We start from the raw sequence: 19,552 nt of genomic DNA on the forward strand, positions 1-19,552 counted from the left end.
TCTAATCCTTTAATCATTCTTGTAGCTCTTCTCTGAATCCTCGCCAATTTTTCAACATCCTCCTTGAACTGTGGACACCAGTGTCACCAGTGCCAAATACAGAGGTAAAATAACTTCTCTACTCCTACTCAAGATTCCCATTTAAGTAACCAAGGATTGCATTAGCCCTTTTGGCCACAGCATCACACTGGGAGCCACGGGTGCTGAAACTATTTCTATAGTGTGGGTGCTGAGAGCCACTGAGCCAAACAGTAAACCCTGTGTATGATGGAAACCACTTCAAGGCAGGGGGGTGGCAGCACCCTGAGTTCCAGCACCTATGCTGGGAGCTTATGTTCAGCTGATTATCCACCATGACTCTCAAGTCTTTTCAGGGTCACTGCAACCTTTTCAGGGTCCTCAGTACAGCCTTCATTCTTTGTTCCCAGATATAGACATGTACAGTACATTATACATATACATGTACTGAAAGGCATATTGTTTGCTTGCGCTCAGTTTACCAAGCAACCCAGATCGTTCTGTGTTAGAGACCTGTCCTCTTCATTATTTACCACTCCCCCAATTTTTCTGTCACCTGAAAACTTTATCAGCAATGATTTTATGTTTTCTTCCAGGTTACTGATAAAAATGTTAAATAGTGAAGGGCCAAGAACAGATTCCTACGGAACCCCACTAGAAACACATCCGCTCAACGATAACTCCTGATTTAAAATTACATTTTGAGACCTATCAGTTAGACAGATTTTAATCAAGCTAATATGTGCCACATTAATTTTATTTCATTCTAGTTTTTAAATCGAAATGTAATGCAGTACCAAGTTCAACACATTATGGAAGTACATCAACACTATTAACTTTTATCAACCAAACGTTATCTCATCAAAAAAAGGTATCAATTTAGTTTGACAGGATCAATTTTTCATAATACCATGTTGATTGTCATTAATTATATTGCCCTCCTTTAATTCTTTATCGATCGAGTCATGTATCAGCTACTCCATCATATTTGCATGGGATCAGTGTCAAACTGACAGGCCTATAATTACCTTGCTTATCCTATTTCCCCTTTTAAAATACTGGCACAACAAGAGGTTTCCTGTAGTCTTCTGGAACTTCCCCAGTGTTCCAAGACGTATTAAAAATCACATTTACAGTGCAGTGAGCTTCTCAGCTAGCTCTCTTAAAACTCTTCAACACAAACTAGCTGAACTTGCTGATTTGAAAATGTCTAACTTTAGCAGTATCTGTTTAACATCCTCCTTACATTCTAGTGGATTGAAAAGAGTGATCCCATCACATGACAGGGCTACACCAAATACGTAACAGAAATATTTATTGAACACTTCTGCTTTTTCTGCATTATTACCGATAGTTCTACCATTTCCATCTAGTAATGGAAATTATCACAGGGTGCAGCATTTCTTAAAGGAACCACTTTAAAATTAATTTTAACTCAATGTAATTAACCTATTTACTGTAAGTTTTCAGAAAAGTCACTCTAAACTCTAAAAGAAAGAGATGTAATTTTGGGGAGAGTATGATGTATTGTTCCTGCGTAACAAAGTGGTTGAACCTCTCCTTTCAGTGCAACATTTTTTTATGGGGTAATGACCAGCTTCTCCATAGTAATGCTCTGCTTTGAACAGTGAATCTATAAATATGGCATGAGAAAATTGGTGATTTCCATATCAGTTGCACTCAGTTTACAGGTAAAATATGTTTTGACAGCTTTCAGCCCCTCAAACTTAACCTGGGTTCTGACTCAAGTTTCCTTCTTCAGCTTATGATGACAGGTTTTGTTGTATTTTTTATACAATATGCCTAAGAAAGGACAGGCTGCCAGAACCCAAATAGCTTCTCTTTGCCCTTCCCAGGTTACAATTATTAGCTCCACACTTTAGATTTTCTTTGTTGGCTCCATTTCCAAAAAATCTGTATAGATACGGTATTAATAACTGGGAGGAGGAATAGACAAAGTATTCTTTCAAATGCCGGTACCTTGCACTGGTTAAGAATGACAATGCCTGAATTCTTGTAACTCTTCTTCTTTGCTCTGTACTTGGGGTTTATGCACTCCCACTGTACCTGTGAAAACACCAATCACTGCATGAAAGAAAATTCATGTAAACAAATTGATTTAATTAAGGTTGCATGGTATGTTCTCTATAGTTGATTAAGCCCCATCAAATGGTCCAAAGACAAAGATGGCTAAACATTAACTGTACAAGGAGTGATCATAACCTAGTCCCAGGCCATGTGCAAACACCTACATTTTGGTATGGAAATATATGTATAGTACTCAAACAGACATCTAACTACCCCGATCTGTGTACACACATGCAGGTTTTACATGTGAAACATTGAGGGTTTTTAAAAAGAGATCATTTCAGAAAAAGTGGCTCCACATATAAATAAAAATGATTGGGGGAAATTGTCTGATACTCGACATTAAATATATTACTCCCTACATATTAATACAGGAGCAGGAAACCTATGGCACGTGTGCTGAAGGCGGCACGCAAGCTGATTTTCAGTGTCACTCACACTGCCCAGGTCCTGGCCACTGGTCCGGGGGGCTCTGCATTTTAATTTAATTTTAAATGAAGCTTCTTAAACATTTTAAAAACCTTATTTACTTAACATACAACAATAGATGGTTATATATTATAGACTTATAGAAAGAGACCTTCTAAAAACATTAAAATGTGTTACTGGCACGTGAAACCTTAAATTAGAGTGAATAAATGAAGACTTGGCACAGCACTTCTGAAAGGTTGCCGACCCCTGTATTAATATAACCTTGAGGGTTTGCATTAAACGACTAAGAACACAGCAGTTCAGATCTGAGATTGAAGTACTTTCCTCAACCCCTTTTGTTGTAAATAGATCCTTGAGAGTGCAATATTAAATGCTGTAGATACTATGAGAAAATAAGAAGTTAAAAATAAGAAGTTAATCTAAGTACGTAAAAGAAGGAGATTAAATAACCACTGCCTCATAGCTCTAGCTGGAATGTTTTCAACTAAATTTTTTTTGTTGAAATATGCTGCTTTGTTGAAGCTGAAATGTTTTGCAGCAGAAACATCAATTTCAACTTAAAAGTTACTTGGTTTTGCTAGTTTAAGACAGACCAAATGTTCAAACTTTGAACTCTAAGTAGTACCTTCAAAAATATGCATACATGCCCCTGCACAAGCATAACACACATTTGCATGTGCAAATACCTATCTGCATATGTCTCATTTTGCATGAGCTATTACATATGCACACTTAGGGCTTAAGCATTGAAAAAATACTGTCTTTAATGTTATTTCAGGGGCGTTTTTTTTAAAATGGGGGGAAACACTCAAGGAAATGAGTGTGTACTGACATGGTGCCAGGCAAGATGAAAAATCCATCTACAAAAGGGGCCATTTTTTAAATTGAATGATGTTGGCTTGAAGTTACTGTATTTTGTGCATTTGTGGAAGAAATAATTAATTAGGTCCTGACTCTGCAACATACTTAAGGATGTGATGCATTTTAAGCATGTAGATAGTCCCCTTGACTTCAACAGGCTTTAGGAAAAGCCTGAAGAGCAATTGTGACAGCCACCATCTTAGCCAACACAATAGGGATTGAACTCAGGACCTCCAGAACTAAAAGCATAAGTGGCTTTATTTTGAGCTAAAGATCCAAGCTGCTGCACTGAGGGACTGTAACAACTCATATTCTCTGTGGATCAGCACAGCGGAGGCCTTGTAACACACACTCACCGGTGAATTACACAATTACTTGGAATATTCAGCATTTCAAAATCAGGATTTCTCGCAAAATATCTAATGTGGAAGGGAAGGATATTGCTTTAGAGCAATGTGAGACCTTCTCTTCACCAAGGGCTAACTGTGCTGCCTGTACTGCACTCCTAACCTCGTGGCTCCTGGAAACAGGTGACCTAGCTGATAACAGAAAGAGAAAAAGTTTAACAAGAAAAATATTTCCAAGCTCTATGAAGTACAGCTGCCTGCGCCCCAGTTTGCCCTACAGCTCAATTATTAGTCTTGTGAAATGAATTTTCCAACTGAGGTAACAGGCAGACACAGGACCACATGTTCCTGGGAAATTCTCCAGCAACTGCTTTTCTGTTCTCAGGAGGATAGTTCAGGCTCCCAAAAAAATCTAACAGAGTTCTCCATGACAGGAGATGGCAGCAAAGTAGAGGGAAGAAATGTAATTGCAATGCAAAAACACTGATCACTCGGCTCTGAGTATATTTTACATTAAACTATCTTCACTGGTAGCAGCTATCCTATAAACTTATTGGATGCATTTATAAAAAGAAATTGCTTAGTTTGCCAATTACAATGGAGGCAGCGGTGTCTAGTGGAGAGGGCAAAATATAGGAGCTAGGAGTTCTAATCCCAACTCTGATACTGAATTTCAGCAAACAGATCATCACAAACCTCACCACCTTCCACTCCAAGTGCAAGATGCACTTCTTTGACCTTGCCTTCTCCAGGATAAACTCATAGCAGTGTATGCATTTAAAAAAATAACAGTACAGTGTACATACAATTCTCCCTTGGGGAGAGGATGAACCACACATAATAGACGTTAGTCACTTAAGGTACTTCAGTGCTTAATGCACTTTAGGAAGGTGTTCAGCTTCTATGATGGTTTGGGTAGTAGAAGAACATACAGAATAGAATAATAGTGTGCCCTTGGGCAAGTCACTTAACTTTTCTGTGCAGCAGTAAAATGTGGATAATAATGCTTACCCAGCTTTGTAAAGCACTTTGAGATCTATGGATGATGTTCTAGATAATTCCGAAGTATTATTAAAATATGAAATGCACAGGCAATAAAAACCTAACTGATCAATTGGTATCACAAGCCAAATAAATAATCATCTTAGGAAATTCCTGTCAAGTGAACAAACAAAAGGGAAGAATACATTTTCATCAGGTAAATACACTAACTGACATTTTGGTGAACTGAAAAGCTTTTGTAAAAGAAAAAATGTTTAAGCTCCCAGATCGTGGGTCGACTTAAAAATGACAATTTTAAAATAAAACTCACTTTCTCCTTTACTTACCTGCCAAGATCTGACCCCAGAGCTCCACATTTACACAGCAGGAGCTGATTATATGACAAGCACCATTTTCTAAAATTCCCTATTCAATCCTTGCCGTGTCATCAGCTCTTCTTGGGGGAACAGAATCCTCAGCACAGGTCTTGACAGGTAAGAAATGATGCAAATTGTTTTGAATATTTTGCTTTCACTGCTAAGACAAGTTTGTTTTTTTTATGTACTCCTACATTCTGCTATTGATATGGTATCTGTCACCTTTATTAATGATTCATTTTCATATTTTAAATTAACCTTTCAGCTGAGAGGTAACTAATACGAGAGTCTATACTCTGACATTATTGTTAACCATTGTAAAACTTAGATTCATCATTCTAATAGTGTGCCAGTTAACATTTCTTCCATATGCCTGACAGCTCTGGGCTATGTGAGCTCTTTTCTTGTCATGAAACAGGAGGCAATATGACTTCACCGCTTCCTGCTAGTTTATTACAAGAGCTGTACAAAAGATTTTATAATGAAAACCCAAATGTAGCCCGGTTTGAGGTTTCTCTAGAAACCTCAGCAGCAATCCAGGTTGAGGGAAACAACTGAGTGAACCTGAGCTGTTTTAAGAAAACTTGAACCAGATTGTGTTTTTGGGTTTCCCCCCCCTTTTTTGCCCCCTGCCCTCCATGAAATTTGGCAAAATAATGCTGACACTTGTAAGGTAGTCATATTTCTAAACTTCCATTCTCTGACGTGTGAGACACAGCTCACCACAACAAGGGACACTACTCCCTGAAATAAAGGACATTGTTTGCTTCCTCAAATGTTCCTTCTCTTACCCTACCAATCCCCCAGAAGTGGGGTGAAAAATTATGGGTCCCACTGAGACACTTCTTCCCATACACATGTAAAGGAGAGAGACAGTGTCTACATTTGGCCCCATGTGTCAAGAAAACTTCCTAAATGTACACATTTAAAGAATAGAATTTTTGAGCAGCATACTTCCAGAAATGGCATTGGCCAATATATCTAATCAATAAAGGTACCAGACTGAAGGGGTTCCATGTACCCTGAGGCAGGAGAAACTGTGACACAGAGCTTTTGTTTTCACTTAGGGCCTGTGCTCACATCAGATCAGGGGCGGCTCTAGGCACCAGCAAAACAAGCTGGTGCCTAGGGCGGCAAAATGTAGGGGGCGTCCCCTACTGCCGCGGGGGGGCGGCAGGCTGGGCCGGCGGACCTGCCGCAGTCATGCCTGCGGGAGGTCCACCGGAGCCCCGGGACGACTGGACCTGCATGACTGCGGAGGGGGCGCTTGTCCCACGGCTCGGCTGGACCTCCCGCAGGCATGACTGCGGCAGCTCAAGCGGAGCCGCCGGACCCGTGAGCCGCATGACTGCTTGGGGCGGCCAAAAAGCTAGAGCCGCCCCTGCATCAGATATACCCCAGGAAAACGCATGTGAGGAATATGAAGTATGAAGCCAGAGTAGGTGACACTCATCCAAAATGGACCATCATCAATGTGTATTTTCTCCAAAGAATTCCCTTTTTATTTCTTTATTTTTAATTTCCTCTTTCTTTTAGCGAATTGCTGCCGAGACAAAAAATAACCCGTTATTATGCCAATATCCTATTTAATATGTCATCCTGTTGACTCCAGGTGAGCAATTTGCTTTCAGGGCAGATTCATTCCTGCTGGTTCCTAAGGTTCAAATTGCACCTCTTTGTGCCTGTAAGGGCCATTACATTCCCTGCCTCCCCCCAGGAGGACAAGTGGTGTTTGCACACTGCTATCTGCTGGGGGTGCCCACCATGGGTAGGCTGGCTGCTTTTAATCTCTGCCAGGGCTCCACAGGAGACTCTCAGGTGCAGACTGCAGTAAATATCAGTGCATCCTCTGTTTCCTTGACCAAGACGCTAAAGCTTAGCCAGCACTTCTGGAGCTGTGCTGGCTACCTGAAGATAACTGATGCACTGTGCTTTTGCAGCCCACCTTTTCTGCCACCAAGGGCCCGGTTTCTGACAGTGCAGACCATCGAGTGGATTTGACCTTCTGATGTTAAAAAGAGAAGAGGAGCTGTCTGCTAAAACTGGGCAAATTGAGACTTGCCTTGGTACATTACTAAAGTCACTAACTGCTTTACTGTCTTACATAAGCCCACTTATGCGAGTGCAGTAGAACCCTGATCATCTGAAGGGCTTGGGACAACATTCAGGAGTTTGGATAGAGTGGGGAGCTTTGAGCGGGCTTTGAGGCCCCCTCCTACACCTCCTTAGAATCTCATGTATTGGAATTCCCAGAGAGAGAGGGCAGGGTTTTGTCTGACAGAACATTCTAATGAATGAGGCACATACAATGGAAATTCTATGGGGGAGTTAAATAATCTTGTGGAAATGCCAGAGGAGATAGTAGATGTAGGAAGGTTTGCCTTCCCTATTTTTTTCTTTGTAAATACAGAGACAGATTTTTCTATTACATAATTTCTCCCATTGCATTAAGGTCCAGGTGGTTTATGTTTCTATGGCTTTTTTCCAATCCATCTGGTTCTATTGCCTCTATTTTCAAAATGGTGTGATTTTTTTTTTATTTTTAATTAGAGGAGGATTTCCCCCAGTTCCACTGTGAACAGTTTTGCCAATTAATCTTTATCATTCTTTTCCATTCTGCTTTTTAAGTGGCCAGGTTGTTTAATGCATTAATAAATGTTATAAAACAACTGCACAATATAGGCCCCGATTCAGGAAAGCATCTTTATTCAGAACAGCATTTAAGCACATGCTAAACTTTAAGCATGTACTTAACGTCTCACTGAAATCAATGCTGTCCTGGATAAGGGTAGAGTTAAGCATGTGTTTAAGTGCTTGTCCTGAATTGGGACCATTGAGATGAAAGCTATGGTTAAATTGTGAAGGGCCAGTTTTGGAATGATAAGACTCAAGGAAAGGTAAAATAGAGGGATAGGATATGTTTTGCAGATGTTTGTTAGAGGTTCAGTTTTTTAAAACAACCCTGATATGCATTCTCCTAAATAATGTTTAGCATCTGCTGTAAAAACAGGAGTCTCTCTCTTTAAAGTAGAGGTGTTGTTTTGAGATGTGCAATGTCTGCCTGTCATATAAGGGGAATGAGATTTGGGAAATGACTTTAATAACTTCATAAGCCTGTGACAGTACAACTCTCCCCGTACCATGCCGGGGATTAAAATGAACTTCGTAAAATTGCTCTTTGTTGTTTCTCCCCTCATAGCACAGAATACTTCATTAATCCATCTGGGTCAGCCTGGATGTTATGGATCCCATGTCTCTGATGCCTTCCCATGAGCTTTATGTTTCAGAGTGTCTCTGATAATTCTTGTGTGTGTCATTTCTGGTGACAGAGCATCTCTCTTTTGAAGAAATTTCCATCAGGGATGCACACATTTGGCCATTATTATGTGCTCCTTCTCCCGCTCATAGACATTTATTTAAAGCTGCTGTTTTTTCACCAGGCTGGCCTTGCTAATATTATTCAGCTTGGTACCTGCCCCCTCTTTGTGAAAGCTCTCAATCCACTCAAACTCACTTTATGATTAATTTTCGACATGCACCAATGCAATCTAGTAATTGCTCTAAAACGTATGAGGCCAATTCAACCCTGGTGTAAGTGGATCCAGCTCCACTGACTCAATTTGGCCCTGTAAGGACGTTTGGATCAGGCTCCATATTAAGGCTCCATTTAAATGATTTATAAAGGGTTAGTAAATGGCTGATTGATGTTAGAAGCATATTGCAAACATGAGTCACGTGTTATAGCACAGATGCTATAAACACATCCGCAGAAAATGTTATAGATGGTTATAAGCAACCTACTCTCTTGTTAGACTCTGTACCAATTGGTTAGCCATTTATTAACCTTATTTATAAATAGAACCTTAATATAAAGTGTGAAACAAGTTTGTTTTGCACTTTTAGCTTGATTCCGAAATCTCCATTAGAGCAGTCACTAAAACACGGCCAACAGTCTAGGGGTCCAACATTATTAATTCCCACACAGATAATTTATCAACACTAATGGCTCCAGGATTAAATAATAATAGGAAATGACAACTTCTCAAATTAGATATGCCAAATCATTTATCATTTTCAATAACTGCCATCAACCCCAATTTGTGAGGCTCCTACCAACATAAAGAAGTGGAATTATTAATGAGGTAATAATTCAATTTTCTCTTAGGGACTGTAATTCATAAGAAACTGGTTAGTTACATCATGATGATTTCCAATCAGAGCTGGTGGCAGCAAAGGCAGGGCAAGCAATGGGGGAAGGTGCAGGGAAAGAGAGAAAAATGACACTCAACCAATAAAAGGTCTTTGGCCATCAGGTGAGTGTTCTCTCTCTTCGCAGGCTGTGAGATTGGTTTGCAGTTGCATTCCAGCAGCTGATAGGACTTATATGATTAGACTTGCATGAATATAAATAAGAGAAAGAAATTTGCCTGGAAATAGAATTAGAAGGAGAGACGAGTTGTATCAGGTAGGTAATTACAGTAACACTGGCACCTCCCCTTTTTGCTGCTTTCATTTTCAGAACATCTTGTCCAGATAATAATAGGATATGCAGTGGCACTGCAGGATGGGTCAGTTAGTTCAAATATCCTTCCCAGAAGCAGACTGGCAACATTCTGGATCTGAGTGTTGCTAATAAGTCAGTCTTGTGATGGGGAGGTCAGCTGCCCCGGGAGGGATAAGAAGCTTGCTCAGAAATTCCAATTAACTTTAACTCATCTCCAGTTTCTGCTGAAACCATTAGTGATTTTTTAATTTAGTGTAATGCCTGCTGAGGAACATGGCTGGGAAATAACTCAATGTTTTAATGTACCCATTGTTAGGCATCTTAACAGCGTACAATAAGAACACAACAAAACATTTAAAATGGAAATTAAAGAACCAATTACCCCCAAATGGAAAATATCCAATGGATTTCATGGGAGTCAGGATTTTACCTCAAATGAAAATAAAAAAATGGAATTTCAAGGGCGTTTTCTACATATTTATAAATACTCTAATATTAAAGGAAACAACATTGCCTTCAAGGTTATAGATTGTGCTTTATACACTGATGCACTGAGTTTCACTGGTCCTAGACCATCCTTGATTCTACCCTGTTCCTGCTCCAAACACAGTTTTTACATTCCATTGTATCTGCTCTTAGTAAAATCTCTAATGACTCAATCCTGGCCAAATCTCAGGGCTGTCCCTTTTCATCTTCCCTAATCTCTCAAGTTGTTTTGTACACCACTGACCAATATCTGATTCTTAAAATTCTGTCCTCCATCAGCTTTTGCAGCTCGGTCCTCTCATAAGTCTCCTCCTACTTCTCCAATGGCTACTTCAGTGTCTTGTTGGGTGGATCTTCCAATTGCCTCTTCATTGGATGTTCCCCAAGGTTGTGCCCTTGGTCTCCTGCTTTTCTCTCGCTAGACTCCATCTGTAGATGCTCTTATCCACAAGCATCAATTAATACCTTCAACAACAACCCACTAAGCTAGTTATCTACTGCTTCCCACCATGCAACCCACATCTCAGCTTGTCTGGCATTCCCTCAGAGAAATCAAGATGGTAACATTAGCTCGACAGAGTCAAAATTGAATAAAAAACCCAAGTCAACTTTCCGCTCTCCTTCATACCTCCCTTACTGTGGATTACATTACCATCATCACAGTCTCTTAGGCCCATTTTCTTTGGCCCACAAATCCAGACCGCATCTTAGTCTTGCAGCTTCTACCAATAAAATATGTCAAAGATTCTTTCTTCTCTTATCTGTCTAGACTGCCAAAGCTATTGGTCTAGGTTCTCATAGTCTTGTTCTTCAACTACTGTAATCTCTTCCTGTCTGGCCAGCTACATTGCTTCCCTCAAGTCCATTAAAAATGCTGTTGCTAGGATCATTTTCCAGGCTCATAATTACAAACAAATTTCCCCTCTATTTGTCTCTCGCCACTAGCTCTTCTTCTACAGCATTAAATACAAGCTAATCTTGTCCTTCCCCATTTAACCTCACCCTATGCATAAGATCTACTAACTAAATCAAGCCCCACCATTGCTCTGCCAGTGATGTCACACTTCCATCACTGCTTTGTCTTCTTCTCCCTCTGGCACCAGCCCTGGATCTCAGTGTGATTTACAAATATCAATTAATTAAGCCACTCAACTTCCCAGTAAATTAATGTCATTATCTCCATTATGCAGCTACATAAATTAAACTACAGAAAGACTATTTATATTCTGGTTTTCAAAAGTGCTGAGCACTTGCATTTCTACTGACTTCCATGGGAGTTGCAGGCACCCAGCATCTATGAAAAGAAGACCCCTATCAGAAGATTTGCTCAAACTCCCAGTTCTGTGGGTTAACCACTTCTCAACAAAGCAACAGTGCAGGGATTTTACAGATAGCACAATATATATTTTTATACTAGTGAATTACAAGAGATTTCATGGCAAATCTTATGAGCTCTCATGACACTTCCTGTGAAAATGGTTAGCTTACACAGATCACCTCTTTAGTAGAGATGAACTGGTTCAGACAAAATCAAAACTTTTTTTATCCATCCATTCCGCAAACCTTTTGTTTTGGGTTCACGCTCGAGTTTCTCTACACTTCTTGGGTTTGGTCAAGCCCAAAAGCAGGAGGATGGAGAAGCTACTCTTACTGCACTTCCCCCTCCAAATATAACCAAGAAACTCTTGAAATCTTGTGAGAAGTAAGATCAATATTTTCATAAACTTCCAGATCAATTTCAGAACATAAGAACGGCCATACTGGGTCAGACCAAAGGTCCAGCTAGCCTAGTATCCTATCTTCTGATGGTGGCCAATGCCTGGTGCCCCAGAGGGAATGAACAGAAGAGATAATCATCAAGTGATCCATTCCCTGTCACTCATTCCCAGCTTCTGGCAAACAGAGGCTAGGACACCATCCCTGCCCATCCTGGCTAATTAGCCATTGATGGACCTATTCTCCATGAATGGACCCATCCTCCATGAAACCAAACAGGTTTGGGTAAACTACCAAAATGCACCTCCAATCTTTCAAGGGCACTCAGCACTGTACTCCAGGTCAAATTTTGGACTCAACAATGAACTGTAATGAAACTATCCTGATACATCTAATAAATTCTATACTAATTTACACTCCACTTAAGTCAATGGACCTGCACAAGGGGCAAGTCAACTTGAAATCTGGTCAGGAAATTCAGATATTATACAGGGATTGCACCTACCTGTCTCCCTTCCATTGCTCCTCGCATTTCCTTGAATGTTGAACTAAATTCTCCAATGAAGTCATGTTTGCCATTGGAGTCCCAGTCCCAAACTATGCACTGGTGAGGGAGAGGAAAGAAGAGAGGAAAACATTGTTTTCTTTAGGCAACAATTTTGTAACTGAGGAGCAATTATAGTATTTATTTGATGAAATGTTACTATGGAAACAAAATTAAGCAGTAAAAACACATTCTTGTCAAGATCGGAATGAAATGACGTGAAATCTCAACATAGCTTACCAGAAGAGTGGGGTGTTTATTGTATTAATGGCTGAAGAAAATGAAATTGCATGTTTAATGAAAGAATTGATTGAACAGATCTTATATCCAAGTATACAAAAGCATGTTAGGTATAATTGTATATTAGTGTTCACACAATGTTCTGAGTTATAATAATACTGAATACTTTGCTCTGCAAAGTGCTTTACAAACACTAATTCATCTTTATAACACCCTTGAGCGGTAGGTAAACATTATTATTCCCATTTTACATTTAATGAAAGAGAAACAGAAGTTACACTGAACAGTTTCTACAGTGGCTTTTGTGCCTGTGTGCTTCTTTGTTAGGTGCCCATCTTGAGATATCTGGTGCTCATCATCTGCTGTTCCAGTTGCCTTCCGCTAGAATTGTGGGGACTCGGCACTTCTGAAAATCAGACCCAAAGTGTCTCAGGATGGCACACAAAAATGGAGGTGCCCAAAATCAGTCGTCACTTTGTAAACGTTCGCCTGAGTGACTTGCCCAAGGCAAGAAAACAAATCAGAGGAAGAACTGGAGTTTGAATCCAAGAGTTCCTGGCTCTAAAGAGTAGATCACACTGCCTATTAATATGTACATATTTTAGCAACAGCAGCAGAGCTGGCCATAATTGCAGGCGATTTCCAATTTAACTGCTTGTTTTCAGCCATTCATAACTTTCATTTGTAAACGTAGAGACTCTTGCTAACTTATAAGAGAATACACCATACCTTGAACTTTAGAAAAGTTATTTATTGATGTTGATTACAAAAATATGCAAAAAAAACCAAAACCCACAGAGAAGTGAAACATTTCATGGCCAGCTGCTCACCTTGACTGGCAATCAGCTTAACACTCATAGAACAATATAATTGTTAAACAACAGATTTTAAAATTGGCACATTGTCAGCAAATATTCCAACACACCCCTTAAAAGACAGAACCTCACATTGCTCCCTAGGTTCCTTCAGGCAAAAGTTTGTGTACTTGGACAGGTCTTGCAGTGTGCCTGGAAGGTCAATAAAAATAGACTCTAGGTCCAGGGGACCAGCTTGGCAAGCCAGGAACCTGGCTTCAAATGTAGGTGTGAAGTGTTATTTTTAATCTCTATATCTCAGCCAGGTTCTTAAATTCATGAAGCCAGGTACCTTAGTCTGTTTTGTGGAGACAGGGCAGAGAGGTAACTACATTCATAGCTGAGACTTCACAGGTGAATGTCACTGCTCACTTACCACTTAACTTCCTTTCTTCCAAAGACTTTATTGTAGTTTGACCTTTCAGACTCTTTCCCATTTAGAGTCATAAGCGACATGGTCTACTGCAGTCAAGTTTCTTTGATTCACAAACAAGCTATATGTAGCAGTCACACAAGGAAGACTGCAGTATCTGTGCTCTTCCAGACTCTAACCAGTGGGAATGGTTCACGGATTAGACACCTCCCTGTCTTGAGTGTTGTGTCTTTTTTACCATATCAGGTGCATTTTTTTTTACCTTTCCATGCAAGGGTCCCAAAGGGATGGAAAATCTTCAAATCAAACAAGTAAAAAGATTTCTCTCTCTATAAAGCACAGAATTGTTTGATGACAGTTTTGACAGAGATGGAAGGGATACGTTCCTCTGTGTGCATGTTTCTATATTTAGTTTTACTCAGCAACAATAGTATAGAATTGGGTTCCCTGTTCTGATAGCAGGAATGTCTCTTGAAATATAACTTGAAACAGCATTTCCATCACTAACTGTCAGGGCCGGCTCTGGCTTTTTTGCCACCCCAAGCAAAAAACAAAAACAAAAAACATGTGCGGGGCGGCCGGAGCGGCGAAGCAAAAAAAAAAAAAAAAACAACAACCTTTAGGGTGGCCAGAGCCAGGGTGCAAACTTTCGGTCCCACTTACTTGGTGGCTCGCGGCTGCCTCCCCTGGCCGCGCTGGCTAGCGGGACTCCCTGTACTGCAGACGTGCCCCGGGCAGCAGAGTGTGTGCCCCAGCTAGTGGGGGGGAGGAGGGGAGGGGCGAGAGAAAGAAGGGGGGAGGCCAGGACTTCCTTCAGCCAGGGTACTCGGCACCTCCCGCTGCGCCGCCTGCCGGGAGGGCTTCACGCCGCTCCCGCCTGCTGGTGAATTGAAGGTCGGTGGGGAGGGAAGGACGCAGGCTGCCAGGCTTGCTGCAGTCCTGGCACTGGCTGGGGCAGATGGGGTGTGCAGCCCGCTCCCAGCAGGGCGCTCCCCTCCTCCGTGCCGCCGCCCCCTACAGGGCGGCCGGAGCAGCGAACCAAAAAAAAAAAAAGGAAAAAAAGTGGTGGCTGTGACACCCTAGGATTGGACGGAATGCCGCCCCTTAGAATCTGCCGCTCCAAGCATGAGCTTGCTCAGCTGGTGCCTGGAGCCGGCCCTGCTAACAATGCAGATGAACCCTTTATAATGAAATCGTCATACCAAAAAACTCTGGTACACGTACATTCTTAACTATAGCTGTTAGAGAGACTGGTCAAAAAACCCACAAAAACAATTTTACCAACATTTTTGAAATTTTGAATTTTTTTCTGTTCCACATAGCTTGAAATGGATCCACTTTCTGTTTTCTGTGGAATGGTCTGTTAACGTGTTTTACTAAAATAATTTTCAAAATGTATTTAAAATGTTTTTCCATTTTTTTTTTATTTGCTGAAAACACAGATTTCAGAAAGAAAACACTGTTTCTGGTGAAATAAGTATATCAATTAAAATTCTAATGACTGAAAATTATTTTTATAATTAAAAAGAACATTGGTGAGGATATTGGTAAAATAAATCTTGGAAAATGTGGTGAAAATGGAAAATTTCAAAAATGTTGACATGTTTTTTGCAAAAGGGCAAATGTTCAATGAAAAAAAGTTTCCACGTGAAAAACTTCAACAAGCTCTAGTTTTTAGTGTGTGATTAAGCTCCACTGGATGATGAACATAGGATCAGACACAAGGTTACCTCTGACCTCCACCATGAGCAAATGAGAAGCTTTGAAACAATAAAAATAAAATCAGTTTCTGCATAAGAAAACTAAGAGTTAGAGTTCTTCACCTACAGAATATAATGAAATGCCCAGTGTGATAGTCCTATAGTACACAAAATGGTTATTGTTGCACAAATGGGACTCCAATTATTAAACAACTCAGGACCTCTGTTGAATGTGTGATAATTGACTCAGTGAGATTAATTGATATAGCACAAAACAAACTGAGTACTGTGCGGTTTGGAGTAATTTCTTGAATCGTATTAAAAGGTTCTTGAATATTCATTTTGCTGATATGTGGCCAATTGCACCACAATAATGAGGATAGTGTATCTTTATTTACTTAGTGAAAAGATGTGTAACAGAGTCTGAGATTCACGTTATACTATTCTACGTTAGGAGTTTTTATTACTGTATATATTATATATCAATTCTGCTCAATTGATGTTGCTGTCTTGTATGTAAGACAAAACTTGTAGACCACATTCACAAGTATGCGCCAGATGCTTCGCATCATTCTGGTGAAGCAAAGCAGCTGAGTTTTTGGCTGGTTTGCATCAACTGAGAGGCACAAAGCAGCCAGAGCATACCCCTTATTTGTATATTACATACCAAAAAACCTGTTAAAATAATGGTGTTTAGGTTTCAAATTCAAGCACTTAGAAGTTGGAAATGCCAGTTTAAAGTTGCCAGTGTAACCTTAATTCTTCCCCTCTGAGTGCCCATCCAATGAGGCAGGGTCCTGTGAAAAAATAGTATGTGCTCATGTAATTAAAAACTATCATAATGCATATGCACAAGGGGGCTGAATAAAGGTTGCACAGGCAAAGTGAATGTGACATTCTATCAAATCAGCATGATAGTGTTTTACACCTACTTTGCAGAATGAGTATGACTAGATAATGGGACAGGGTGTGGAAATCACACTCAGTATGTCCTATAACCTGATGGCAGCACTATATTGTATGAGTATTTGTTATGCACTTCAAAAATAATTAAAGTTTTTAAAAACAGAGAAGTGAAACATTTCAGGGTCCGGCTGCTCACCTTGACTGGCAAGCAGCTTACCTGCTTTCCCTCCTCTCATCTGACATATACCAGTTAATCAGCACTTGTAGCTACAGAGGACAAATGCTAGTGGCCCCATGCTCCTGAACAGAAGTACTAAACTGGTGGCAAATGCTGCTGAGTGCTCATGCAATACCCATCAATTTCAGTTAGCTGCAGGTAAAGGGATTCAGTACGAGAGCACAGGACTAATCTTCTTCTGCAGCTGCAATCCTCTATCTGACAAATGGAAAAAGCAAAATCCAATGAAGGGAGACAGGTTCATAGACATCTATGAACAACAACAAAAATAATGTGTTTCTTTGCCCTCAGTATTATGTGGCCACTAAAATTTGGAGGAGAAGGACCAACATTAGTTTTTCAGTAGCCCTTAACCTTAACCCCCGCCGCAGGGGGCAGCCCAGAGCCCTCTGATTCCCGGCCGCGGCTGGGATTTAAAAGGCTCTGGGCTCCCGGCGGCTGCCGGCAGCCCAGAGCAGGGGAGAAACCTAGCTCCAAATATTGCTGGAGCAGAGCCCCTGACTGTGACTATTTCTGGGGCTAAAGCCCCAGGAGCCCATATAAGTTGGCGCCCATGGTTAAGAAGAGGGAAGGACTATTAGGGAGGTTAGAATTTTAATTGGAGATTATCTAAGTCAAATTATGTTTAACACATTTAACAAAATAGGGATCAAGATGCTTGTTTGTTTCATTCCAGAGGTGGTCTAACTTTAGGGTTTAGGAAGCCACGTACTATTTGGCACAACCTCAGCAGTTGAGGGATACACCAGGGATAGTTTACAAGGAAACAGAGTATACTGGCACACTTGTACTGGAGCAGCATGGGGCTCTCCGTCTGTATTTGCCTTATGGCAGTCAATACTTGACAGCTAGATCAAGCACACACAAGACACGCGTGACCAGCACCAGAGCCGCAACCTGAGCTGGGGATCCCATATGGGGCAGCTGCTTCTCCCCGGGGCAGAGACGACTTTGCAGCACCAGCTCCCACTTCGCCTCTCTCCCCATGCCACTCGGATGGGGGCTTGGCTCAGTCCAGCCCAGCCCGGAAGGGTGAGGGAACAGCGCCCTTAAAGGTCAGGGCCTGCGGCTCATTGCAGAGCCTGGCCTCCAGCTCAGGGAGGGAAGGGCATTTCTCCTGCCCCAGCCCATCTCGCTCGGACACGCAGACTGACAACACCCCCCGCCCCTCCAGTGATCGCTGCCTGCAAATCCCACTGCCAGCTTGGCCCAGGGCGTAGGGACCGGGCATGCTGGGTCATCAGTCCGCCCCAGCCTGTTCTCAGCCAGGATCAACTTCCACCTGCATCTCGCGGACAGCCCAGCTTTACAGGTGGCAGGTGAGTCCCAGAGGAAGAGGAGAGTGAGCATGGGGGGAAGGGGAGGGGCTGTAGTGTCCGGTTTTAAGAAATTGGAAAGTCGGCAACCCTAATCACACTTCCTTTGTGTGACCACCAAGCTCACCCCAGCATCCCTTCTTGAACTCTAATATATTCCACCAAAATATCACATGGATTTTACTAAGCAGCCTACAACTCCAGACACTATTAATATTCAGCCATGCTGTCTGTACAGTAAAAGTAATTATTTCCACTCCCAGGAGTTGTGGGAAGCTTTGGCATCATGACTGTCAAGGGAAGGATAATTTATCTCACAAGGGCCTTCAGGTTCTCCCCAGATATAGTTCTGGACAAGGGTCCCAATGACCAAATTCAGGTCTGGATCAAAATTGGCTCAGATATTTGTTTCCTTAAAAGGCTGTAGACTGTGGCCTTTGGTGGGTGGGTAGGTAGGTAGGTAGGTGAGCGTTCATTTTTGGACCCAAATACAGGGTGCAGTCCTAATCAATATAATTTATTTTGACCAATCAAGTTTAAACAAACATGTTCCCATTGCAGGCTTTGGTTTAAGAATTTAGATGGCACTTACCATTTCTCAGAGACAATGGACTGAGCCAGATATGCCCCATTTTTGTAACAAAACCGAGCTGACGGATACTAAATGGTAATGTAAGGATATAAATACACCTCTATCCCGCTATAACACGGTCGTGGGGAGCCAAAAATCCCTCCTGTGTTATAGCTGAAACCCCATTATATCGGGGTAGGGGTGGCAGGGCTCTGGCGGTGATTTAAAGTGCTCTGGGCTCCAGCCGCTGTGGGGAGCCTGGGCCGTTTAAATCGCCGGCGAGCCCCACTGCCACAGCCCCAGGGTAGGGGTAGGAGGGCTCCAGCGGGATTTAAAGGGCCTGGGGCTCCCCGCAGCAGCTGGAGCCCCGGACCCTTTAAAGCGCCGCCAGAGCCCCGCTGCTACCGCGCTATACTCGAACCTGTGTTATATTGGGTCGCGTTATAGAGGGGTAGAGGTGTAGTCACCCTTCCAGCAGCAATAGTAACATTAAAACAAAAAGTTTTTTAAAGTCAACACTATGAATAAAAAAAATTGCCAGAAACAGGTGGCTCGATCATCAAACTGCAAGAGTTTGTCACTCATCAGGGTTTTTACTACTCTGCAATGACCTCCAGTTGGGATACAGTGATGAAGTCTCCCATTGAATATTTGCAGTAAACCTCCTACTCTACACTTGGCCCAATCTCATTTGCATGTTCTTATAGGAAATCCTTTGTCTAATACCTCAGGGTTTTTTGCTATGACAACAGCTGAGCAATATATTCAAAGCAAAATTGAAAGAACTTGAAATCTGCCTATTTTCAAATGTATGGAGTTTCTACAAAGTTGCAAGGACAAATTCAGTTCCCAGTTACACAGGTCTAAATCTGGTTGATTCAACATACAACAGGGGAATAACTCCAGATTACATATGTGTAACTGACAGAAACTTGGTCCAGAAATTGGTCTACGATGTTTTGTGTGAAATATTTCACAAGTGAAATTTTCATCAAAGTCA

The 19,552-nt window shown here is 41.4% G+C and overlaps 1 protein-coding gene across 17 annotated transcripts in view; it reads right to left on the reverse strand.

The window, feature by feature from the left end:
* Positions 1 to 19,552, reverse strand: part of CPNE4 (copine 4) — a 420,479-nt gene that overhangs the window by 59,268 nt on the left and 341,659 nt on the right. For all 17 annotated transcript variants that reach the window (XM_039525586.1, XM_039525585.1, XM_039525590.1 and 14 more), the window contains 2 exons: positions 12,316 to 12,414; positions 1,999 to 2,085 (listed from right to left, as the gene is read on the reverse strand). In XM_039525586.1, coding sequence (XP_039381520.1) covers positions 1,999 to 2,085; positions 12,316 to 12,414 — 186 coding nt within the window. The remainder of the gene's footprint in view (positions 1 to 1,998; positions 2,086 to 12,315; positions 12,415 to 19,552) is intronic.

The sequence above is a fragment of the Mauremys reevesii genome, linkage group 2 (assembly GCF_016161935.1).
Source record: "Mauremys reevesii isolate NIE-2019 linkage group 2, ASM1616193v1, whole genome shotgun sequence".
Lineage (NCBI taxonomy): Eukaryota > Metazoa > Chordata > Testudines > Geoemydidae > Mauremys > Mauremys reevesii.